Below are 26,005 nucleotides of genomic sequence, written 5' to 3' on the forward strand. Positions count from 1 at the left end.
CAAGTAAATGGCACATGTGCCATAGAAAATGACTACGAGGACATTTCAGAGGAAAAGTGTCAACATATGAGGGTGACGAGCATGTAAGATTGCTTCAAAGGTATTAGAGCAACAGGAAGACTTGCAAAGTCAAGTGCTTTACTACCAGAATTTGGGCAGGAACACACTCTGCACTCACAAAAGTACATATAACTTCTTTAAGCTTTCCTGGACAAATTCCCTGTTAATGCGTGTGAATGCATTTATATGCTGATGTGAAATAAACTGATCAGCACAGTGCTATTAGAATTTTTGGTTACAAGAGACCTTGCTTACAAGAAACATCTTTTTCGGGTCCCTTGCGTATCTCTTGTGACGAGGTTTTACTGTATACAGTATAAGGACAATAATGTAGGAACTACTTTTATGATTGCAGGGGTGGAAGTGCGGCTCCAATTGCTCCATTCTGCTCCAAACTGCTTTGCCTGCTTCATCCTGCTCTGAAATGCAATATTGCTCCAAAACTGCTCCAAACTGGCTGCCTTGATTTTCTGCCATCAAATTTAGCAGAACTCGGGAACAATGTCACAGCGCCAGGGGCAAAGATATAACACACCTTGCACTGGGCTTAATACAAATGAAATTTTTGTAAGGGAAGGAAGCATGGAGCATAATAAATATTTGTTCGCAAGTAAATTTAGTATGAGCCACAGGTGATTAGAGATAGTTAATTTCAAAAGAAATGCTCTATGTATGTGACGTAGCACCTCCTTCCAGCCTTTTGAATTGCCAGTGGAAAGAGTAGCAAACGAAGCAGATAGCGTAAACTACCACGAGCTGTTAGGAAACTGATCTGGCCGCAAAAAATACACAAGTCTTTGTGGTGCTTTTACTATGAAAACAAGCCAATACTTAAACCTCGAGCTCCTTTGTCCCTGAGAAGCATGTCAGGCCTACGTCAGACAAAATCATACTTGAAGCGTTATGGGTTGGAACGCCAAAGCTGTCAGTCAATAGGCAGCTTCTCAAGAGCGTAGGAAGGGCATTGCTCAAGCAAAGACTGATAAATTATTGGCAGGAGGCAGTGAAGTAAAGCTGAATTATGATATATACCCTTCAATGCTATTTGTCTATATCCCAAAGCTGCTCCAAAATGCTCAAGCCGCTTCCACTCCTGCAGACCTCCTCCCTGTTTACTAACAAACAAGGCGATCGAGGTGGCGCTGCAGTAATCTGCGATTCCACAAAAAAGTATGAGAGTGGCACCAAGCTTATCTAGTCTGAAGGCGCCTTTTTGGCAGACCAAATAACAAATTCTCTGGAATTTATCAGCTACGGCCAGACATAGGATCAAAAAAGATCATGTAATACCCCGTATTTGAGGGCTTTGAGCTGTATTCTAAATAAAATAGGTAGATATGCACAAGATGTCATGCCCATTCATCTGGACTCCAAATTAATATCACTGCTCAAGCGCATCCAAGTGGTAGACTCGGCATTTGAATCCGTCAAGTCAAAATAAGTAAATACATTAGAAGTGCACCAGCAAGCGTTACGTTTGCTGCTGGTCTGTTCCAAGTGGTTGCTAAGGTCATCCTGTGTTGTATATATATATCTTTACATGCTTTGGCCGTTTGTCTTGTCAGAGATGAGTTGGAAAGGCATTGAACTTGCATAAAAAGGAATTAGGTTGTAGATTTTGTAGTTGAAAAAACGAAGACGGCAATTATCAACGGCATTTGACCTTAGAAACGTGCTCCAAAATGCTCGAGCGCTGTGATTGAGGCAATATTAGCCATTTTATGACTTGTTGAAGTTTGATGTAGGCAAAAGTGATGTATGAGCCATTTAAATTGCATTAGCAAGCACGAAATGCCAAGTCTGTTCCCAATACTGTGTAACTTAATAACACAGGAAATCGCAACACTAAAGGTTGCTCCTTTGTCTGCTCTAGGTGCTCTTGTAAACTAGTAAAACTTGACTAATTTGTTTTGAGATAACAAAAAAATGTAAACACAGGTGGGATTTATTCAGCTCATTTGCGTCTTATAAAGGGGAATTAATGACCCATGAGCTATAGATTTTCAAAATGTCATTTTCAAAAAGTAGCACTTTTTTTTGTGTGATTTTTAGGCCACCCTTAAAGGGACCCTGAAAGTGGGATTGCCTGTGGAGCAAATGGCGTCGATCATGTATGAGGCATGCAAGTCCACGCGCAATAATTTGCAGATATGGCTTTTCTATTTCTGTGCCTCTTAGCACAAAGCCACCAGGTTTCTCCTGCACTGTGTGCATGAGAGCACAAGAAACAACCACATGGGCAGAATGCAGTGCATGTCTGCTTTTGCCCACTAAGTGAGTTGAAGCCTTGTTTTGGTTTGGGTTGTCCCAAAGTGTTTGGCCTCCTTCGCAAAGTCAATCCTTGGGTGCAGCAGTTGAGCGCTCTGTAGGGGGGAATCTAGGGAGAGTGTCATCCTTACCGTTGTGGACAACCTCTCAGTTTATGATTTGAAAACATATTAATCTTCCATTTTTGTTCTCTGGCCGCAGACTTGCTTTCAGATGTCTGCACCTAAAGAAGAGAGTCACAGCAGATAGTGTTCTGTCGATTTAGGAATGAGAGACGCCTTTTTGTCTCGGGCAACCCTTTACCCGGCTGTTAATTGTTCTTACACAAAACAACCATTTTTGAGAATGGCTAATGTTGACAGCTGGCAGTGATCCACATTTTTTTGTGTGTGTGCTATAATAAAGCATCTAAGTGAGTCTGTGCAGTAAAAGCTCGTTAATTGAACCTCAATAATTCCAACTTTTGGATAATTTTAACTACATTGCTGAGGCCGGCCAAGCTCCAAAAGCCCATTAATTCAAATGAGTCGGTTCCACTACGGATAGTTGCGCTGCACCGCGTGTCGGCGACCTGGTGACCAGCACATGGCGAAAGAAACACTGGTTAAGTGGCTACGCACTTTGACAAACATAAGAAGAGTGAGTAAAGCTGGAGGGTAGGGAGGCGGTTGCTTGCGATTTGTTCCGCATGACCTCCAAGACTTGCAACTCATGCTGGTTAATTCCACCCCTGTTAAATCAGAAATACCGATACGTATTTTGTCAGCGCGGCCCCACCCGACGCCCATGTCGCCTGACAGGCACTACGGGTTTCGCACCGGTTAGGCCGCGTGTGGTTATGATTACAAGGTACCATAAGTGATCGTCAAAATAGCACTCCTCAAACCTGAACTACATGTTGCGCAGTTGACCGTGCACCTCTGACGTGTGTGCGACGGCAAGTGTAATGAAACACGAACAGCCCCATTCAAAGCTGCCTTAATAGACCGACTATGCCTTAATAGACCGCAGCAACATCACTCATTGACCGCGCAGCGTGCAGCTAGCCGACCGCAGTTGTGCGACATTTCGGATAGTGGGCTTTTTATGCATTTCCATCGCTGTTATTCTACTTCTTTCAAAATGTGTGCCCATCAAGTGCCATTAAGCATTTAAACATACCATGCCTTACATGTGACGCAGGCTGCCCTACCGCGTCGCATCATGAAGGGCTAGTGCTGGAGAGGAGTAAGACTTAAGTTTTTGTCAAGACTGCTTGCACTCTGCCAATTCCCCCTAATATCAAAAGATACACATACTGTGATGTTGCAACAGATGTTTGGTTTGGGCTAGTTGGTAGCAGTTTCTTGAAGACATAGCGCAAAAAAGACGGGGACAACACAAATGTAGACAGGACAGGCGCTAACTGACAACTTTATTTTCGAGGGAAACCGCAGCACAATTTATGTCAAAACTCACGTGACAATCAAGGGGCCTTATACTACGACCAAATACAGTTTGACAAAGGGCGGCCGACAATCTTGACCCGGAGAACCAAAAAAGAAACAAGGGGGGCCGGAAAGCGTTATCAACAGATTATATAAAACTCATTGTGAATTTAATACAACAGATGGGGTGCGAACAACATCGTGGCCAAGGGACGGTGCCACCCAACCACAGCAACGAGCGAGCCTAAAAGGGCTCAAAACAAGGGAAGTAAAAGCAGTCATAGGTCAAAACCAGAAAAAACGTGCGAGGCAAAAGCAGAGTCAGAACTAAAAACAGATAAAACGTGCGAAGAAAAAGCAGAGTCACTACTAAAAACAGATGACATGTGCGAAGCAAAAGCAGAGTCAAAAACTAAAGACATATGACACGTGCGAAGCAAAAGCAGAGTCAAAAACTAAAGACATATGAAACGTGCGAAGCAAAAGCGGAGTCATAAGCTAAAACAGACGATACATGGGAAGCAAAAGCAGAGTCAAAACTAAAAACAGACTCAGGAGTGTAGAAGGCTCCCCGCTAAAACATTGAAATGCTAAGCAAGAATGATCAGGATGGGCGAGTGGAAGAACAATTATGAAGAATGAGAAAATCAAGGGAGTAAACACACCAGAAACCGGGAAGTAATAAAAGAAATTCCACAGACGATAACTCGTTTCATATCAGTCAGCAACCGGTTGCTTGTGGTAATAAAGCAAAAAGAGTTATAACACCTACATGTGGCCATCAAGGAATTCAAATTCGCTTTCAAGAAGGTTGATAGATGGTACGCTGATGCAATCCTGACCGGCCTTCCTAATGAAGTATGCCTCCATGACTTCGCGCTCAGTTTTTTCTTTGGCTGATCTTAAGAAATCTGTGCTATCTATGAGCGGATAACATGCGTTAGTTTGATCAGTTTTACAAGCTTTACAATGTTCGGCGAGGTTAGTACCCGATTTGTTGCGTACGCATAGTCTGTGTTCTCTCGCCCTCTCATTGAAACATCTTCCAGTTTGTCCGATGTACTGGAGCCCGCAACTGATTGGAATCCTGTACACAACATTTTCCTTGCATTCCGTGAACTTAGTTTGATGCTTCTTCGTGCATGCTACTTGCTTTTTCATCTTTCTAGTGCATACTTTCGATAGTTTGCATGGTGCAGAGAATTGATTTTCTCATTCTTCATAATTGTTCTTCCACTCGCCCATCCTGATTATTCTTGCTTAGCACTTCAGTGTTTTAGCAGGGAGCCTTCTACACTCCTGAGTCTGTTTTTAGTTTTGACTCTGCTTTTGCTTCCCACGTATCGTCTGTTTTAGCTTATGACTCCGCTTTTGCTTCGCACGTTTCATATGTCTTTAGTTTTTGACTCTGCTTTTGCTTCGCACGTGTCATCTGTTTTTAGTAGTGACTCTGCTTTTTCTTCGCACGTTTTATCTGTTTTTAGTTCTGACTCTGCTTTTGCCTCGCACGTTTTTTTCTGGTTTTGACCTATGACTGCTTTTACTTCCCTTGTTTTGAGCCCTTTTAGGCTCGCTCGTTGCTGTGGTTGGGTGGCACCGTCCCTTGGCCACGATGTTGTTCGCACCCCATCTGTTGTATTAAATTCACAATGAGTTTTATATAATCTGTTGATAACGCTTTCCGGCCCCCCTTGTTTCTTTTTTGGTTCTCCGGGTCAAGATTGTCGGCCGCCCTTTGTCAAACTGTATTTGGTCGTAGTATAAGGCCCCTTGATTGTCACGTGAGTTTTGACATAAATTGTGCTGCAGTTTTCCTCGAAAATAAAGTTGTCAGTTAGCGCCTGTCCTGTCTACATTTGTGTTGTCCCGGTCTTTTTTGCGCTATGTCTTCAAGAAACTGTGATGTTATCGCTGCAGGGAATCTTGGCGCACTGCTAAGAAATGAGCTGGGGGCTGCAACAGAGGGACGTGCTAACGACTTACACTTATTTTTTTGGAATACAGCTCTTTGGTGCCCGTTCCTGTGTTTCAAGGCGTTGCCATCGGCATTGTCCCTCGTAACCAGGTTCTGCATTGCGCGCGCAAAAGGGCTGACTAAGTAGGGCAGGAAAGCGTCCACCGGCATCGCATACTCCCGGCATAAAGATCGATTCTGCCCAGAATGCGGTGAACTTTGATGCGTTCGGCGGAACGCTGGTTGTGTTTGATGCAACGCTCAATAGCCTGCACCACCCGAGCCGAAATGCATAGCCGTCGCCGTCCGTCACTGCAAACCGCTTGCCTGTATAAGTAGTTTATTCTCTGCCAGTTCTTTCTAACCCATGAGTGAGGCAACCGGTAGAATTCCTTCGTCTGCCACTGCGTGCAAGTTCCTCTGCCTAGTACCGCCGCCTTTCAGTACCACCGCCTTTCCTGTTGTAGCGCAGGTCACGTATGCGTTTAGATCAAGAACTGTTAGGGAAGCGTTTCTTGAAGAAGGAATACATGTGAACATAAAAAGTTGTCTGTAATCGTACTGCATGTCTTGCTTGAGTTTTTTGCCTCAATCTTGAAAAGCTGAAAAAGGAAGAGCTGTGCTGAAATTTCGCATTAGGAAGTAACGTAATCGTCGGCAATTTTTTTCTCAAATTCTCAGTGGCAAATGGGGGGGTTAAGTTAATTATGTGTTTGGGTTCATTGCACTAGTGAATACGGTAAATTTACCATAATGCAAATGGTTCTTGTCAGGTTTTTCGAGGCATTTCAACAATGTTCGAATTAGCGAGCTTTTACTATACTTGCGCATACAGTGTTAAGTGGGGATAGGGCACCGGGCCCCTGAGGATATGTACCACTGCCAATGAGCTGACAAAGTATTTTATGTGATAATGCCAGGGTTCCATGTCTCATAAAGGCAGCATCATTGTGATCATCATTGTTAGCACCACTGGTTATGAATTAAAAATTTTAACGGTCATGACGTCACCGCTACATTACCTCACAGAGGGACTTGAAACACCCCACAATGCTCATGTTAATTGTGACGTCAAGCGTAGCATAAACCCACGACTCTTATAAAGGTGAGCTGACAAAGTATTTTATGTGATAATGCCAGGGTTCCATGTCTCATAAAGGCAGCATCATTGTGATCATCATTGTTAGCACCACTGGTTATGAATTAAAAATTTTAACAGGGTCATGACGTCACCGCTACATTACCTCACAGAGGGACTTGAAACACCCCACAATGCTCATGTTAATTGTGACGTCAAGCGTGGCATAAACCCACGACTCTTATAAAGGTGAGCTGACAAAGTATTTTATGTGATAATGCCTGGGTTCCATGTCTCATAAAGGCAGCATCATTGTGATCATCATTGTTAGCACCACTGGTTATGAATTAAAAATTTTAACAGGGTCATGACGTCACCGCTACATTACCTCACAGAGGGACTTGAAACACCCCACAATGCTCATGTTAATTGTGACGTCAAGCGTAGCATAAACCCACGACTCTTATAAAGGTGAGCTGACAAAGTATTTTATGTGATAATGCCAGGGTTCCATGTCTCATAAAGGCAGCATCATTGTGATCATCATTGTTAGCACCACTGGTTATGAATTAAAAATTTTAACAGGGTCATGACGTCACCGCTACATTACCTCACAGAGGGACTTGAAACACCCCACAATGCTCATGTTAATTGTGACGTCAAGCGTAGCATAAACCCACGACTCTTATAAAGGTGAGCTGACAAAGTATTTTATGTGATAATGCCAGGGTTCCATGTCTCATAAAGGCAGCATCATTGTGATCATCATTGTTAGCACCACTGGTTATGAATTAAAAATTTTAACAGGGTCATGACGTCACCGCTACATTACCTCACAGAGGGACTTGAAACACCCCACAATGCTCATGTTAATTGTGACGTCAAGCGTGGCATAAACCCACGACTCTTATAAAGGTGAGCTGACAAAGTATTTTATGTGATAATGCCTGGGTTCCATGTCTCATAAAGGCAGCATCATTGTGATCATCATTGTTAGCACCACTGGTTATGAATTAAAAATTTTAACAGGGTCATGACGTCACCGCTACATTACCTCACAGAGGGACTTGAAACACCCCACAATGCTCATGTTAATTGTGACGTCAAGCGTGGCATAAACCCACGACTCTTATAAAGGTGAGCTGACAAAGTATTTTATGTGATAATGCCAGGGTTCCATGTCTCATAAAGGCAGCATCATTGTGATCATCATTGTTAGCACCACTGGTTATGAATTAAAAATTTTAACAGGGTCATGACGTCACCGCTACATTACCTCACAGAGGGACTTGAAACACCCCACAATGCTCATGTTAATTGTGACGTCAAGCGTGGCATAAACCCACGACTCTTATAAAGGTAAGCTGACAAAGTATTTTATGTGATAATGCCTGGGTTCCATGTCTCATAAAGGCAGCATCATTGTGATCATCATTGTTAGCACCACTGGTTATGAATTAAAAATTTTAACAGGGTCATGACGTCACCGCTACATTACCTCACAGAGGGACTTGAAACACCCCACAATGCTCATGTTAATTGTGACGTCAAGCGTGGCATAAACCCACGACTCTTATAAAGGTGAGCTGACAAAGTATTTTATGTGATAATGCCAGGGTTCCATGTCTCATAAAGGCAGCATCATTGTGATCATCATTGTTAGCACCACTGGTTATGAATTAAAAATTTTAACAGGGTCATGACGTCACCGCTACATTACCTCACAGAGGGACTTGAAACACCCCACAATGCTCATGTTAATTGTGACGTCAAGCGTAGCACAAACCCACGACTCTTATAAAGGTGAGCTGACAAAGCATTTTATGTGATAATGCCAGGGTTCCATGTCTCATAAAGGCAGCATCATTGTGATCATCATTGTTAGCACCACTGGTTATGAATTAAAAATTTTAACAGGGTCATGACGTCACCGCTACATTACCTCACAGAGGGACTTGAAACACCCCACAATGCTCATGTTAATTGTGACGTCAAGCGTAGCATAAACCCACGACTCTTATAAAGGTGAGCTGACAAAGCATTTTATGTGATAATGCCAGGGTTCCATGTCTCATAAAGGCAGCATCATTGTGATCATCATTGTTAGCACCACTGGTTATGAATTAAAAATTTTAACAGGGTCATGACGTCACCGCTACATTACCTCACAGAGGGACTTGAAACACCCCACAATGCTCATGTTAATTGTGACGTCAAGCGTAGCATAAACCCACGACTCTTATAAAGGTGAGCTGACAAAGCATTTTATGTGATAATGCCAGGGTTCCATGTCTCATAAAGGCAGCATCATTGTGATCATCATTGTTAGCACCACTGGTTATGAATTAAAAATTTTAACAGGGTCATGACGTCACCGCTACATTACCTCACAGAGGGACTTGAAACACCCCACAATGCTCATGTTAATTGTGACGTCAAGCGTGGCATAAACCCACGACTCTTATAAAGGTTGCCACATGTGAAAAATGATTCAACTTTACAAAGTACTAATCGATTTTACCTTTAAAAAACTTTTGAAAAATTTTAGTCGTCATTTTAACCCACACCCTTTCTTAGTTTGTGAGCCAGACATGCTCCTGACGAGGGCACACAAGGCTTGGGAATGAGCTTGATGGATCTTTCATGTAAAGTGTAATCAGAAGGACCGCCCTTCAGCAGCGCTTAAGTATGCCTCTAATTGTTTTAATAGATGCACTGCACTTTATGTATTACTCATGAATAGAGAGCAAAAATGACTTCACATACAATCAGTGAGAAGTATGCTGCCTATATGCATAAGTGTTACTTTTCTATTGTGTGGTCCATCTATGGAAAGAGATACTAGTGTTCATTTCTGACTTCTTACTTCCAGTCTAGCCTGCTCTTAGTGCTGGGCTGGTAGGGACGAAAGCTGCACTCCGTGCTGACCAAGTGCATTTCTGTGTGTCCACCCAGTATATGCTGCGCCAGTGCATCGTCCATCTCCCCACTCCTGTCTCTCCCCAGTGCTGTGTGCATGTACATTGCTTAGGAGTAGCGTCTTGTCGTCCCCTGTCGCAGCGCCGGTAAAATATGGAAAATATCGGAATAGCGTCCCTGACACGGGGTGCAAGGATCCCGATGTCTTCAATTCCCATCTGCCCATGTTGGCAGTAGGGGTGTACATGAGCCGAAATTCTGAGCCTGGATCTTTCCAATCTGAATCCATATCATGAATCCAGCAGCGCTCAAGTTTCTTCCGCTGCTCTAACTTGTGGCTGGCACAACTAATACCTTCTTACCAAGAAGATCAAGTTTTTTTGTACACAGCTTCCTTGCTTCTCTGAAAGCATGCAGGCTCTATGAGCAAAGGGTTAATTCTATGGTGAGCCCATCGTGTGCCTTTCATGGCACAACGTGGGCACTTTGGCTATAGGTGCTACGCCCCTCTTAAGCCAGGAGAGGCACAACAAGGCGCAAATCTCGAAATTAATGAAGTGACTTGGTTGGGGTGCGTGGTGGACGTCTGGCAAAAACTCAGAGGCTCTGGCATTGGCAGGAAACACTGTGCAGTCGACACCCCTATTGCACCATGGCTATATTTGTGCTTTTGCAAAAGTTGCGTGTAGCACTCAGAATTGCTGTGTCCTACCCGTACCGCCCAAAACAAATATACCCTTGGGGGGCCCGAGCTTGGAACAGAGGGCTTCAGAGTGGCCCATGCACACCTCTAGCCTGCCAACTTGACCATGCCACCTGATCTCATGATGTCGCACAACGTGATAATCAGTCATGTCATCTGCCAAAGTATGCTCACGATTTTTCAAGGCTACGAAAGCTTTCAGCGGTCAATGCCACGATACCACTGTTTGATGTGGCCCCATCGGTAGCGTAGGCCTGCGGCTCCGTGGCCTGGCGGAAGGCATCAGCTGTCCCGGCGAGGCGTCTACTAACAAAAACAACGTTTAATACAGCATTACGTAAGAGCAGGCAGAGTAGCGGGCCCGGAGTGAAAATTGACATGTTCGCAAAGCAGGTGTCTAGCATTGTCTTTGCATGGTCTCCCTCGCACCGGAAATGCTCGTCAGTTCAGATGGAAAGGGATTGATGTCAGATCAGGCTCTGATGACTCAGTGGCGCGACAGAAACTCCTCCTGTTGACGGGAGGCCAATCCTCGAGGGATTGGCCAGCGTTTGCACACACACACATGACGACACGTTCCAACATGGTGGAACGGGAGGAAGCGTTGGGCGGCCGATTGCACAGCGCTGATATGGTCGAAATTCTTGCTGCTTCTGATGCACTGGCGTTCGCTGCCGCATATGCCGGTGGTGAATTGTAACACCACCGAACAGTTTCTTCAACCTATCTTCAAGCGGTACAAGAAAGTTCTGTGGACCTGTGGATTTTATTTGGGCGTTAGATAGAGATAAAGCCCAGGGGCTGACCAAGGTTCATCTGGGACAGGGTATGTTGCAGGGTGAGTTGGTTATCTATTGTCAGAAAAAGAACGCTAGCAGACGACGGACCAGGAAGAGGACATATGTATGTGTCCTCATCTTCCTGTTCTGTCGTCTGCTAGCGTTCTTTCTCTGAAAAAGTTCATCTGGGGCTGATTTCATATTATCACAGTGCAACTATTGCAGTGGTTGCTCAAGCAGCTAACTTTGTGGCATTACTTGGCCTTTTCAGGCTGAAGCAGGCCCAGGTAAAGCGGGATTTGGAGGATGCCGCCCGAGAGCCAGTCGTGGTGCCTAATGACAGGTGAGCAGCAAACCCACCATTTACAATTTTATTTTGTGCTGTAGTGATGCCAACAGAGCTCGCAGCGAGTGCACAATTCCCACTAGGCTAGAAGGAACAAGCTCCGTCTGTCGTTTGTTTTTCCTGGAAAAAAATGAAATTAGATTCTCCTTCTGGCTGAATCGTTATTTGCTCGACATAAAAAAGAAGAGCCAATTATTGCCCGAAAAAATTGCATTTAATAGCTTTTCTTCTATCGCTTCATCATGGCTGTATTTTTTCCAGTTTTCCCGCGGAAGCGGTTGGGGCAGACTACACACTCATTTCATTTGTCAACCTTTCTGCCCTCAGCCACATTGTCTTGCAGCGAATGAATTGTTTTCAGAGAGGGTGCAATGTGATGATCAATCCCAGTTTGATTTTCTCTGTTCCTGCAAGGATGGCATTTCACCACAGCTGTGTCTCCATTTTTTTGGCCCTGTGATTGAATTGAGCTGTGCGTTGCATTGTGAATGCGTTAAAACCAGTTTTGGGGGCAGAAATCAGGAGGCTAAATAATGCCACTGCAGTTGCTGTCACGGTGATGGACAGCTCTGCCAAGTTCCTGTTGCAGCCATGAAGGAAGTTGCCGCTCGCCACGTTTCAGTGCTACACTCCCTCTGGCTATGCTACGATTCTGGCTGTGCAGGAAAGCCGACGCAATAAGGTGCACAAAGGGCACCTGAGGCTGCTTTTATACTTTGTGCTACTCAGTGCTGCTATTGTTAGCACATTAATAGCCAGCTCTTTTCCCACACATGGTGCCATGGTTTTAGCCTTACAGCTCACAAGCCCGGTCGTGCTGCTGGTTGCTCTGAGATGTCATAGACTGCATGCAGGCTGCGATGTCAGTGTTGTGCAGGAAATGTGTCATTATAGCTCAGTAATATTTAGCATGACCATTTCTTTATCAAAATTATCTTTATTAGGTGCATAGGTCGAACACGCATTCAAATGGACTTTGGTTCAAATCCCGGTACTGCCCAATTCTCCACCAGATAAAAAACAAAGAAAAGGGACTGCATGTTGATGGAGTTGCTTGGTGACCACCACCAAAAATGCACTCCCTCACCAGAACAGAGTTTGGCTAACACCCAGACCTCAGTCCTCAGCGGTTGCAGAGCAACTGACTCCAGCAGCAGTCAGTGCTGTGATTTCACTCCAGACAGACTAGAAGCTGAACTTGGCAACGTTTAATGCTGGAGCTCTATCAAGGGAGGCTAGTCTAGCAGCAAGGAATGAAAAGGGCTTGGTGGGGCTAGGAGGCCAAATGAGACATATACAGTCAAACCCGGTTATATTGAACGGATATATCGAATTTGGTTATATCGAACTCGTGGAATATCCCCTTGAAAATCGCATGTAAAAGTATAGGAAAGCCGCGTCATATATCGAACTTAATTTAACCGGTCGTTCGATATATTGAACTCCGCACCACGCACTGGAAAGTGTGCCTTCCCCAAAAACGATTGCATCACCCTTGGCCGTTTGCCGCGTGACGTTTTCAAGCCATGTGCGGAAGGAATGAGAAGGAACAGTTCGGTGACGGCTGGTCTGGGCAACGCCGCGCCCATTCCCCAAAGGCGGGCGCATCTGCAGTTATCGTTTCCCGTACGCCAGCACATGACGTTTGCAAGCCATGTGCGTGGGTGTGCCCATTCTTTTGCCGAGCTATCTCTCTCCATCAGCACGCGCTATGCATGTGCCAAGCCAGCTCAGCCAGTTTTCAGACAGACATCGGACGCTTTCTCCAGCGTATGTTGCGAACCCTCTGCACTGGGCGGCTGACGTTGCTATGGCGCCTGCGGACGTTAAGAAGCGGCAGCTCTCTCTTTGCCTTTTTTTTTTGGGGGGGGGGGGGGGAGTCATCCTTTCGTGTTGTGCTGTTCAAACGTTAAACGGCAACAGTTTTTTTTTTTTTGTTGTTGTTCAGCTGCTGCAATCATGACGCCCGCCCCAAGCGCGGCGTGGCTTGTGCAATCAAGCCATCACGGGAACTTTGCCAAGTTCGCTCCCCGCCACCGCAGGAGCTACCAAAAGATAAACGCGCCCGGACATTATCGCTGCGCAGCATCTTGGCACGCTGCCAAGAAATTAGCTGTGGATGAGACCACGAAACGGAGTGACGCACGCCATTGACATGCAAGCGAAAACGCTCGCAATTTTTGCCCGATTTCTGCCGCGGCGACACAGAAACCTTGTTTTGAGCTGCCGTGGTGGCTCGACCAACAAGTTTGAAATTTTTCGCTCTGTCGCTGCCGCTCGTCGCTGAGATCGCTCAATCGCTTGCACGTGAGCGAGCTGGCCTTTATACATTTATTTTTTTTTTTCAAATTCTCGGGTGCAAAAGTGGAGGGTGGGGTCATTATGCGAGTAGGTTGATTACGTGACAAATACGATATCGTCTTTTCGCATCGTAAGTGCCGTCACAAGCCCATTTCTGTATATCAAATTATCTATATATCAAACTATTTCGCGATCCCATTCGAGTTTGATATACCCGGGTTCAACTGTATACTGATGTTTTTACTATACCTGAGTTTGATTAATGGGGTTCCACTGTACTGCCAAAGCTCTCGCTTGGGGACCTTTGTATATCAGCTGCATAGCTTGTTTGAACAGCTTATTGTGCCTTCGTTGCAGTGTTGAAATGTGGACACTTTATAGGCAAAGCGCCATACCTATTGAAGGCTCCTTTTGGATTGCCCACACTTGAGCACTTTCATTCACTTTTTACTCATTCTGAATGCAGCATTCCTGGTTGAGCAGCACCTGGCAGTAGTGAATAAAAGAACAGTGAAAATGCTGTGATTGGGCAAAGACACTCACCACTGTCAGATAGGTTCGGCACTCCCTATACGTGTTTATTTATCTTATTATTTGAACATACTGCAGACCATGCATATTGTCACGTGGTGGTGACAAGGTCGATGACGCAAATCAAGAGTCTTGGAGTGCAGGGAACAAATTCTTTATTGGGCTGTCTTGCGCCCGCAAAAGAACTATGCAACCCAGCGGCGGCGATAGCAACAAATGTGCTCGTCAATCGTCCAACTTTGAATGCCTGTCGCACACATCAACGCTCAATTTAAAGTCTGCTTTGAACCATCTAGATAACGTCACAAACTGTTACTAGCTCAACCTGGAACATTGCAGAAACATACGCGACTGGTCTTAGTCTTCGAGACAGATCTCGGCGCATCTTGCGCGACAAAGAAACTGATAAAGGCGTGTCTCGCGACATCAAGCATTAACAAACAAAAAATACAGAATTGATACGCGTGCCAGGATCACAGTGATAAGGCCACATGCCGGCGCCTGTTAAAAAACAACAAATACAGTTTTGAAGGTTCGCGGCAATATACATGGTCAAGGCAGGAGGGGCATCCTTGAAAAACGTAAATATACAAAGAACTAGCATATGGCTGTACAAGCAGATCACATACATATCGAATATTCATAACGAGCGAAGTGCAATCAACACAAAAATTCATGCTCCAACTCTTTGACAATGTGAAAATGTGGAAGGGCAAGGAATTCCACTCAAAAACTGTTTAAGGATGTTTGTTCTTGCAAAAAATGGAGCCAAGGAGTAACTTTTCTGGTAAAATGTGGCTTTAATCAAACCACTAAGTTTAACTTACCTGAGGTATGCAAAAGAAATGTTATGCAAAGTGTTGGGCAAACTGTTTTACAGCCTTTTGAAAAAGTGGGTTGAAAGTCATTTGGCCAGAACTTCAAGGTAAGATGTGTGGCAGAGTTAAAATTGAGTCAGGCTTTAAATGTATGCACACACACTTCCCCTGTCAGCAGTTTCCCCTTTGTAGCTTTCCTGGGTGGTCACAGTGTTTTGGGACAAGGGTCATCAAAAATGTCCCCCTCCTGGTCAGCACAGTGCCTCAGATGGTCGAGGCGGGGTCTCATCGTGCCGCTGCTCTCCCTCCTCCTCCACCTTGGGGCTCCCTCCCCCGGCGGGCTCACGCCGAAGGTCAAGGCGTGACCTCGTAAGGATGCTGCCCCCTGCACCACACACAGGGGGTGATGAGACAAAACAAGTCCGAAAATCGAATCGGTGAGTTGAGGTGGGCTGTCTCAGTTGTGCCCTGGGGGGATTCTCCCAAAGCTCCTGCCATGTGTGTGACAGTCCTGTGCCTGTACTTGTGACTTCAGGACGTCAGCAACTCTCTGTTCTTCTGTGCCGTAGTCATACCACTGTTTCTGTTCTCATTTCATACTCTGGAGGGCAGGATGAAGGGTAGTGCCACTACTTGCATTGCACACTTATGCTTGGTCACACAACAAGGTGCATGCTCCAACCTCAATCCCTCAAGGGATCGATCAGTGGTCTATCAGGTTCAGTTGCAATGCATAGCGTAATTGCATTAGCAGCTAAGGTTGTGCGGTGGGCACTGCTATTTGGCAGCTTTTTCTTGTTATATGTCCTTTGAGACTGCTGGCAGGGCTGCAGTATCGACAGTCTTGGAGGTGGGTCAGCTCCGGAATTTTCGCTCGTAGCATCAGGCATTGCTGCAGCTGCACATCTGCACACAAGGGACAAGGCGGGCAATGTCATCATGAATATGGACATGATAGTCAAAGTAGCCGAGGAGTTCTTAACTGATCTATACAGTAGCCAGAGTAGTCAGGACGATCTTGAGACATCCCGCCAGCCACAGTTAACAAAGCTTTAGAAGCTATGAAAAGGGGGAAGGCAGCTGGGGAGCAACAGGAGTGTATCAATGACACCAACTAAGGGAGCATCTATGAGGTCTTCAGGTTCTAAGGACAAAGACATGCCATGGTGTCCCGGTGTTGACAAAGTCATCCTCGGGTGAAAAACATGCAGTCTTTCAAACAGTGATTGGTTGAAGAGGCACTGAGGCCAGCCTCTAAGAGTAACTGCACTCCGTACTGCAGAGACAGCCAGGAGGAAACCCATTCTCTGTGGCTACAATATCTTGGAGAAAAACAGGGGTCAAGTCACAATATGCAAACAAGAGTGTTCTGTGCACAATTTTCAGTTATGCTGGACAGTTTGTTTGCACCAGCATAAGAAAGGGGCCACTAAGGGCGATCAGCTTACCATTTGTTACATATGAGGTATTTACTAAGGTAATCGCTAATAGAATCAGGACAACCTTAGACTTCAATTCAAGCAAAAGGTCAAACAGGTTTTCGGAAAGGGTACATTACTGTCGATCATATTCATACTATCAGCCAGGGCCCGTATTCCGAGTTTGCGTCGTTACCGAAGTGTCGCTATCTCACGTGACCTCGAGTCATCTGATTGATCGAAACGCCAGAACTGGACGTTGCCACTACGGAACCGGAAAATGTGGCAACATCATGTTCCGGTGTTTCCACCAATCAGATGATCCTAGGTTGCGGAGATAGTGACACTTTCAATAACGACGCAAACTCGGAATACGGGCCCAGGTGATAGAAAAGGCTTGGAACAAAACCAACCCTTATACATAGCACTCATTGATTACGAGAAAACATTTGACTCAGTAGAAACCTTGGTAGTCATGCATGCATTGCGAAATCAAGAGATAGACGAGCTGTACGTGAAAGTACCGAAAGATATCTGTTAATGGCTGCAGAGCAACCATACTTCTCCATAAAGAAAGTAACAAAATCCCCCTTAAGGAAAGGTGTTAGGCCAGTACTATTCACTGCTTGCTTAGAGGATGTATTCAGAGTGAGAGCAGTTTGGGATAAGGGTAGATGGAGAATACCTCAGTAATCTGCGGTTCTTTCGTGACATTGCCTTGCTAATTAACACTGGGGATGAATCTCAAAGAATGAGTGATGTCCTAGACAGGAAAAGCAGGAAGATAGGCCTAAAAATTATTATGCAGAAAACTAAGGTAATATTCAACAGCCTCAGGAAGGAACAGCAGTTTACAGTAGGTACTGAAACACTAAAAGTGGTAGGCGAATATGTCTGCTTAGGATAGGTAGTAACTGTGGATCTGGACCATGAAAGGGAAATAGCTAGGAGAATAAGATTAGGATAAAGCGCATTTGGCAAATATTTGCAGAATATGGCTAGCATCGTACCTGTGTTGCTCAAGAGGAAAGTATACAACAGTTGCATCTCACCTGTGGGGCTGAAACGTGGAGGCCAATGAAAAGAGTTCTGCTTAAAGGGCCACTGTCCAAGGAATGACCTTTTAAGCAAAGGAGCCCAGTGCTTCGATCAGGTACCGGAGATTGTCTGTGCAAAATGCTACAGCGATACGCGCGCCGCAAAGTAGCACCAGCTCTCTCATCCTCCCCGTCGGGAAACCAGCTTCCCTGTTCTCTGCAAGCCGCAAGGCTGACGTCGGAGTAGCAAACGACATACATTGGTCCGTCTCGTTGACTGACGTACACCAACTGTGTCCACCGCTCGCATACATGCTTTCCTCTTGCCACGGTCAAACTGAATGCAGCGGCGCGCTCTCCTGCGGCCGTTTTTTTTTTTTTTTTGCTCACACAGAGTACCATGTCCCACCTCCCACCAAATGTGGAGAAGGGGAATTTGGCTTGCGGAGGCTAGACGACCGGTCAGGAGAGTGAAAAACCTTTGCGAGGGAATGGGTGGAGAGAAACAGCAGAATCGGATGATTGTGGTGGATGTAACTGCGTTAATAATTACTCTTTTCAAAAACATTTTGCGGCCTTGCGTTTTGGGGGCGAAGTCTCACAGTCACCGGGGAAGAACATATTTTTAACCGGAGGGTGGACAGTGGGCCTGAGGACGACGCAGAGAGCTACTGAACGGAAAATGGTAGGTGGAACATTAAGAGATAGGAAGCATGCAGAGCGGGTCAGAGAAATAACTCGAGGCAATGACATTCTAATGGCAATCAAGAAGAAGAAATTTGCATGGGGCAGGACATGTAGTGCGAAGAGAGGATAACCGATAGTCGCTGAGGGTAACAAATTGGATTCCAAGGGAAGGTAAGCATAGCAGGGGTTGGCAGAAGGTTAGGTATGTGGATGAGGTTAAGAAATGCACAGGGGTGAAGTGGAAGCAGCTCGCACAGGACCGGGTTAATTGGAGGAATATGGGAGAGGCCTGCAGTGGGTATATATAGTCCGGCTGATGATGACTCAAAAGCAGCAAATAAATTTTGGTTTGTTTTGCTAATAAGCAAAGTTATATTCCCTCTTATATTTTTACCAGTTTTATTAGGCCCATGCGAATATTTGGTTATTTTAATTATTTGATCGAAAGTAAACATTTGATATTCCATTGTCTGGTTTTTTATCTTGAGTGAACATCATTTCTCACTAATGGAATGACGCAAAGGAAAAGAAGAGGGATCAGCCGTTAGTGTGAACCAACTGGCAAGTACTTGTACAGTTATTTCTGTCTTGGTGTGGTTTAGGTTCAGTGTCTCAGAGGGACACTTTCCAAGTGTGCCTGCGTACAGCAGCAGATGGAATCAGACATGCTGCATATGCACCAGCATAGTCATTCGTAGGATGTGCTACAGCTGCTGCTCTTGGCATGGCTGGTCAAGCATGACAGGAATGAAAGTGCTCCTACCCGACACCTTACTGAGCATGGGTGCCCAGCAGGTGTCTGGAGTCAGAAGCAACAGTTGTGTAGCCATGCAGTTGAATATTGTTTAAAACTGAACTGGTGCTGCATGTACGCACACAAAAAGACGAGATGACGGGCAGGCGCCTCCTCCTCTTTTTGCGTGTGTACATGTAGCACATTTTCAATTTGAACATGCAAAACCAACATACATTACTGATATTGTATTTGAGCCCAGCTATCGCAGATGCGCATTGCCGTTCCCCGAAAACTGCACCGATGGAAGTGCTGGGTTTGTCTCTCAAAAATAGCACACAACTTTACGCCGTATGGAATCTGAAATGACGTTTTAATAAAATAGCATTATGGAATAAAATTACTTACTGTAAAAAGCGTAATACATCAGTGGCGTCTGCTGAGCCATCTTTGCGACATTGATTAAGTTAACTTAAAAAATTGCCGCAGCGTAAATCCGTTAAAAAAAGTTTAAAGCATGCTGAGAGCTGTCTCTGAACGCAACCTAAAGGTAACATACACTCACTGAGCACAAAAATTGATTACGGTGAAGGTAAATTTGTACTGTAACCATTGTCATACCGTCACATCCTGGCCGCGTTCGCAGCTGGTTTCGCTGGTGTTAAGAACAAAAAAAAACATGGTGTTTTGCAACCTACAGGGTAACATACCCCAGGAAATATGGTCGTAATTTATTTAAATATATTGTGAATTTTTAAAAAAATTTTAAAAAATAAAAAATCAGGTATGTGGTGTGAATCTAATGCGCCACAGAAGCGATGGTTAGTGCGGTCTTTAAATGAGTTCTTATTCGTTTTGATTCAACATACTAAAGATGGCGCAACGGACACAACTGGCATGATCAGAGGATTACTGCAAGCAATTTTAATCCAGCAAACTATTTATTGTGTATGCATTTTAGTTTATGCTCTTCAAAGTATACTAAAACGAAACGTATACCTTTATGACTTGCTTTTTGTTGTGTTTTATTTTTAGTGACGCCACCCGGCACTTCTGTTGCTGCAGTTTTCAGGGAATGGCAATACACGTCGCAGATAAGCCTCAAATCTCACAAATGCATCTACTCTGCATATAGGTCGACTCTCCAGTTTCTGGTGGTCACTCTTACATTAGGTCGATGCAGCTTCTACGAGTGTAACAAAGCTTCAAGGCACCCTCTCCCTCTTTTTTATGTAATAGCCTTGTGTTTGAGAAACATATGTGATTTTGCAAATTCCCATTATGCTGTTAAAAATTTTTTTAAATGTGGCGCCAAAGTATTCGAAATATTCACTTCAATATTGCTTGCAGACATTTACTGTGTTGCTTTTTTTCTTTGGGTTCACTTCGAAGGGTAAAAACACGATTTGCACGTGCCTAGTTCCTATTAGTTCACTCGTCCTTGTTTGTGTTGTGCTTTCATCACAGTAGCTGCTAGTGCCACATCATCTAGTTTTACTAGGTAACAGTAGCAGCTGGTGGTAATAAGTGCTTAAGTGGCATCCACAGAACAAAGAAAAAGCTTTCTCATAGGGGTGTGCGAATATTCCATGTTTTCAATACAAATTGAGTATGTTTGTTTTTCGATCTGTATTAAAAAAAACTGATCTTCGAATTTTTCAAGTGTTGGAAAACTACCGCATACACTGAAATTTTCCAATTTACTGCACTCTCCCTCGCACTGCATGCTTCACCTCAAAGCTTGACCGCCTGGGTTGTGCAGTGAAGCATCCCCAAACTGTTTGTGACCTTCCCGAAAGTGTGCGAAAAGCAAGGCATTATCGAAACTTTGTTCTTACTTTGGTTTCATCTGAAATAATGACATCTATCATACAAGTGTTGATCAGATGCTGTGATGCTGTGATGCAAGCTCCTCCTCGAAAGTTTTGTCTTGAGGTTTTATTGGTGTCCTTAGGCAACATGGGAAAGGTCTAAACTTGACCCACCAATTACTGTACAATTACAAGCTGCAGTTTTTAGATGTTAACGTGACTTTATAATAAGATCACATGTGCTGGATGTGCAGTAAAACCTTACTGATAATTTTTTAATGTGGGAAAAAACATATTGTTACGTGCTTAGTACACACGGGGGGTATATTTACAGGAATCGAATGAAGCATTACTGCCCTTCCTCTACCAATCTGTCCAACCGTTCTTCCTCTTTGGTTGATGCTCTGCAAGCTCGTAACATTTCCCTGCTCGCCGACGAAGCCCATCAGGCGAGTTAGGTAAATAGAATCTCTGGGATGAAATCGCTTGAGGCGAGCTACATGCACCACCTGAGACTAGTGTGACCATCGACCACATGCAGTTAAGCATGCTATAACATAATTCAGGTCGCTTATACACTCCAACACAACAAACGGTCCAGTGTAGTGTGACAACAGTCTGACAAAGACCACGCTTACATAGAAGTGTCCACAACTGTACGATGTCACAAGGAATATAAGAAACTTGTTGGTGTCGGGCGTCGTAGCGGGTCTTACAACGCTCTTGAGAAGGTAAAATAAGCTTCTTCAGCTGTGCAGAGTGTGGTAGCAAGAGAAGGCTCATCATGAATGAAAAATGGCAGTATGGTGTCGAGGCCACAGCGAGGCGACCGAGCATAGAGCAGGTAGAAAGAGCCAGTTGTCTCATACTGCGCTGTGTTGTATTTGTTGTGTTGTTGATAATTTAAAAGTTTTCAATGAAAGTGGTCAAGGTTTGAACTTTACTTTTGAATTGCCCAATGATGATTCTCTTCAATTTCTTGACATATCCCTTCATTTTGGGAATAAGCATGTTTGCTGGGGTTACCACGCTAGATCCTCTTAACCTTTACTTCATCTTCGCTCCGGACACACAGAAAGTAGTAAAAAATGCAATTGTCTCTTGTTTGCACCCTGCTCTAATTAAATCTTGCGAGCATAGAATTATGGTAATTTCCACTGGTCGATCGGAGCTGGGCGCCCGAGCCGACCTAAAGCGCTACAGAGCGAATCAGCCTTGGTCGACCAGCGGAACGTGTAGAGCGCGCGGCGGAAGTAAAGCTGAGCCGGTTTCGAAAGTTGTAGCCGCATCCCAGCGCCAAAATGCTTGCGGTTGATAAATAGGCAGGAGTGCGGCCCTCAACAACTTGCTTTCTCATTTTTTTAACGCTGCAGACGTTTTTCGATAGACGCACTTCGACGTATTCGCGCAAAAAAACGGTGACATCCAGCGTCCTCTGCCGATGTCGCTGAAACGGTCAAAAACAGCCAAAAGAATCCAGCAGCATCCGGAAGTGACCGCGTCAGCGACTAGGACTTCCGGCGAGATCTGACTTCGGTCGCCAGATCGAGCTGGAGCGTCCCGAGCTGCCCCAAACAAACAGCGGAAAATGCGCAACCTATCGTGGTCGACCAATGGAATTCAAAATTGTCGTCCTGGAGCAAGAAAATGTGCTCCGTAGCGACCAGTGGAAATCGCCATTAGTAAATGTTTTCTAGATCAAGTCGATTGAGTAATTTGTAGCAGATCTGATAAACTTATGCTTTGGGTGAAGGGACTCAAAAAGGTCTACGTTATGCAGCACCAAAAAGAAACCAGTGGTTCTTCCGTGCACCGTTTCTCACATGGGTTGCGAAATGTCGCCAATTGGTATGATGTTAGCCCCCACGAAATTGGTTAGAAGAAAGGCAGATGCGTTAAAAAGTGAGCACCGCTGCTATGTTAGCCATAAATCTAGGTATGTACAATTCAGAACGCAGGTAATTTACAAAATTCCCCTTTCTTGTGAAAAATACTACATAGGGCAGACTGGCCGTTGTTTGAATGTCCGCCTCTTTTTGGACATAGGAATTCTTTAACCCCAACAGCACATGACAATTTGCCTAAGCATTGCTCAAAATGTAAATGCCACTCCCAACGCACAAGAGAAATCATCGAGGCATACCATACCACAAAAGGAGGGGGCAAGTGTGTTAGCGAAGCATTCATTAACTTAACAAAAACTGAGATTACTTACCTTGAATCAAGTAGTTTTGCACACGTTTTGTGTATCCTTCCAGACTTGCTTTTTCCACATCTTCTTTTCATGTTTTTGATTTGTTTTGTCTTGCGCAGTATTTATTCTGTTAGTATTTCCAAAAAAAAAAGTTCAGTTGGGAGAAAGCGCTCATCCCTTATATTGTGTCCTTGTCTTTTTTGCACTACGTTCCTAAAACAAAGTGAATGGTGGTCAGTGAAAGGATTCCCATGCAAACAGGAGCAGAAGCGCTCTACAGTGAAAACAACGGCGAGATATCCTTGCTCGGTAATCGTGTAATTTCTTTCTCACTCAATGAGTGGCTCGCACATGCTATCACATGCGGCCATGGCGTTGTATAAGGACAGCGCCGATACCGATATCACTTGTGTCAGTGTGTCCTTCAATTGGTGCTGATGGGCAGAAGTGGCATAGAATGGGGCCCGATCGCTGTGCTTTAGCATCTCTTGCACTTGCTCATCTATTACCTTATGTTCAGTTGCTGAGACTCTATAGGGCTTCTGACGTATCGGAGGTGCCAGCCCGTGTGTGGATCGTGTGATGAATACGACTGGTAGGCAGCAGCGGTGTTGAGTCGTCCTTGTCAAAGTTGAACACTGTCACGTGCTTCAGTAGTAGTTCCACTAAAATGCGACACTCCGTTGTGGAAAGAAACTTATTAATCATAATGTTAACTTGGGTCTCCATGCCTGGTTGCACCTGCTGCTGGATGACAGAGCTGTTTAACGCCGTGACTGAGCCTGACGAGTTCCTCAAAACGGGCAAGTTTTAGGCCCGAAGGCAACACAGTTGGCTCTTCAGAGTGTAGTTGACTGTCCACAGCTCGGTGCGGCCTCTGGTCACTGGAACGACACAACGAGGCACAAGGATACTCTTCTTAGAGCAGGTGAGTATCGTAGGTTCGACTATAGCTTCAAAAGTTTCACACTGATTGCAAATAGAGAAAACCCGCAAAAATGCTGCAGATAAAGCTGACATTCCACTCCAAATGCTCCAAAATCGGGTGTCGAGTCATCCACAAGGAGGGAAGAATTCAAAGCCTCCCGTACGACAGTCTTAAGTTGCTCCACATTCTTGCAGAAAATCAATCCCAAGAGTCACATCATGTGTTGACCAAGGCAGCACTGCGAATTCCTTCCTACATTGCGGGGTTTTATTAGAGGGATGAATGCGTTTTCCCCGCTTAATTGCGGTTAACAGTCCAAACCGCCGACACCACCCACTGATCGTGTGCAGTAGCGTACGCCGACCACTGTGGGCCTTGCTCTTGGGAATAAAAGAACAACACGTGCTGACAACAAACAGGCATTTATTGCTGCAGTAACAACAACGCCAGCTAGCAGTAAAGCACACTAATGAATCTAGGTCGTCCGAGTCACCAGCAGGGCTACGAGCGAATGTTCGCCCACGTTAGGGCAGGGGATAAACTCTGAGGCTAGACAGGGCGACAAGGCGGGAAAAGTCCCGCGAGGCTTTCGCCTCGCCGGCGACCGTGGAGACACGCGAGGATGCGTCCGCTCGCATCGAGTTCCCCAGGCTGAAGAAACTTGGCTTTGTTCGCATACGCGGTGACAAGATCAGGGGTGGCGCTTGTGCTGCCGCGACGCTGGTGCCATCACTTGATAGTTAATGTTAACAACCAGTGTTGGCGCCACTCCACGATAGCTAGAGTAACTACAGCGGAGGGAAGCCGACCTTAAAGGGGCTGATGGGAGATTGTTCTCCACAAAATTTGAGGCCACCAATAACAACATCCAAAGCACACACACCAAGTGGAGTCAAAGGTTCGCCACCGACACCACAGAATAACACTACACGATTACCACAACACATTACTTTCCTGCCTAAACGGTTCTTAAACCTCAAACTCGTAACAGTTACCGTAGCTCCAGTGTCTACAAGAGCCATTGTTTTCACACTATTAATAAACGCTTCCAATTTGTTCTTTAACATAAACACGGGTAGAGGTATGGATGCCATCGACTTGCCGGCAGCCTCGCCTTCATCGGCCGCACCTCGTAGTTTCTCGGAGGCTGAAGGGAAGGTGACCTGTGCTGGCGCTGGAGTGGCAGCATCACACTTAGATCAGATGCAGGGGATGAACTCAGCAAATACGTCGAAGGGCACATGTCCCAAGCGGACATAGTCAGGGATCGCTGCTGTTCAGTGTGTGGTCGTCTGTGAATGTTCGCCGGAGGTTGATAGTCTTGAGCAGTCGGGAAACGGCGCAGCAATATCTAGCAATATGCCCTACAAATATGCAGCACCAACTTGCCCCTCAAGTGGTTATTCTGAGATGGCCTACAATGCCACACCTGTAACACAAAGGCGGAGGGCGCGAGCGATCAGGATAAGGGTTTTGGGTGACAGAGTCGTGACGTTGGTTGCAGCCAGGCTCTCGCAGACAAACCACGTCTCGAAGGTAGGTGGGCCTCCTTCCTGTCGGCCGGTCAGCATAACGTTGGGCAGAGTCGCTCTGATCATCCATATGCAAAGCGCCGCTAGGTTGGATCCACGGAGTGGACAGGGTGGCGACATCTGCTTGCGGTGCACAACTGCGCCGCAAATGTTCTTCATGGCAGGCAGTATCCTTGGATCCGGACAATTCCTTGCATGCAATCTCTCGTATCATGTCAGCCATAGAAAGTGGAGAACAGTCTTCAACGCTGGCTACAGAAGTGACATTGGGCAGTCTTCCGAATTTAGGGGTGATCCGACACAGCTTCAGAGCTTCAAATGTTCTACAAAGGTTTCTAACATCGGCGGTGGTGCTCAGGCTCTCTTTGCTAATCGGGAAGTTATAAACGTCTTCCGAAATTCCTTTTAGGAGGTGGCCGATTTTGTCTTCCTCAAGCATACTGGGATTCCCTAGCTTGCATAGCTTTAAGATAGGTTCGAT

General features: G+C 45.2%; 1 protein-coding gene across 6 annotated transcripts in view; it reads left to right on the forward strand.

The window, feature by feature from the left end:
- Positions 1–26,005, forward strand: part of LOC146201459 (autophagy-related protein 16-1-like) — a 224,025-nt gene that overhangs the window by 68,116 nt on the left and 129,904 nt on the right. For 4 of the 6 annotated variants that reach the window (XM_084595861.1, XM_084595863.1, XM_084595862.1 and 1 more), the window contains exons 7-8: positions 11,460–11,531; positions 15,445–15,621. In XM_084595861.1, the coding sequence (XP_084451987.1) occupies positions 11,460–11,531; positions 15,445–15,621 (249 nt within the window). The remainder of the gene's footprint in view (positions 1–11,459; positions 11,532–15,444; positions 15,622–26,005) is intronic. The other 2 variants (XM_084595864.1, XM_084595866.1) reach the window with 1 other exon arrangement.

This window comes from Amblyomma maculatum, chromosome 2 (assembly GCF_055883805.1).
Source record: "Amblyomma maculatum isolate TAMU_Amacu chromosome 2, ASM5588380v1, whole genome shotgun sequence".
Lineage (NCBI taxonomy): Eukaryota > Metazoa > Arthropoda > Arachnida > Ixodida > Ixodidae > Amblyomma > Amblyomma maculatum.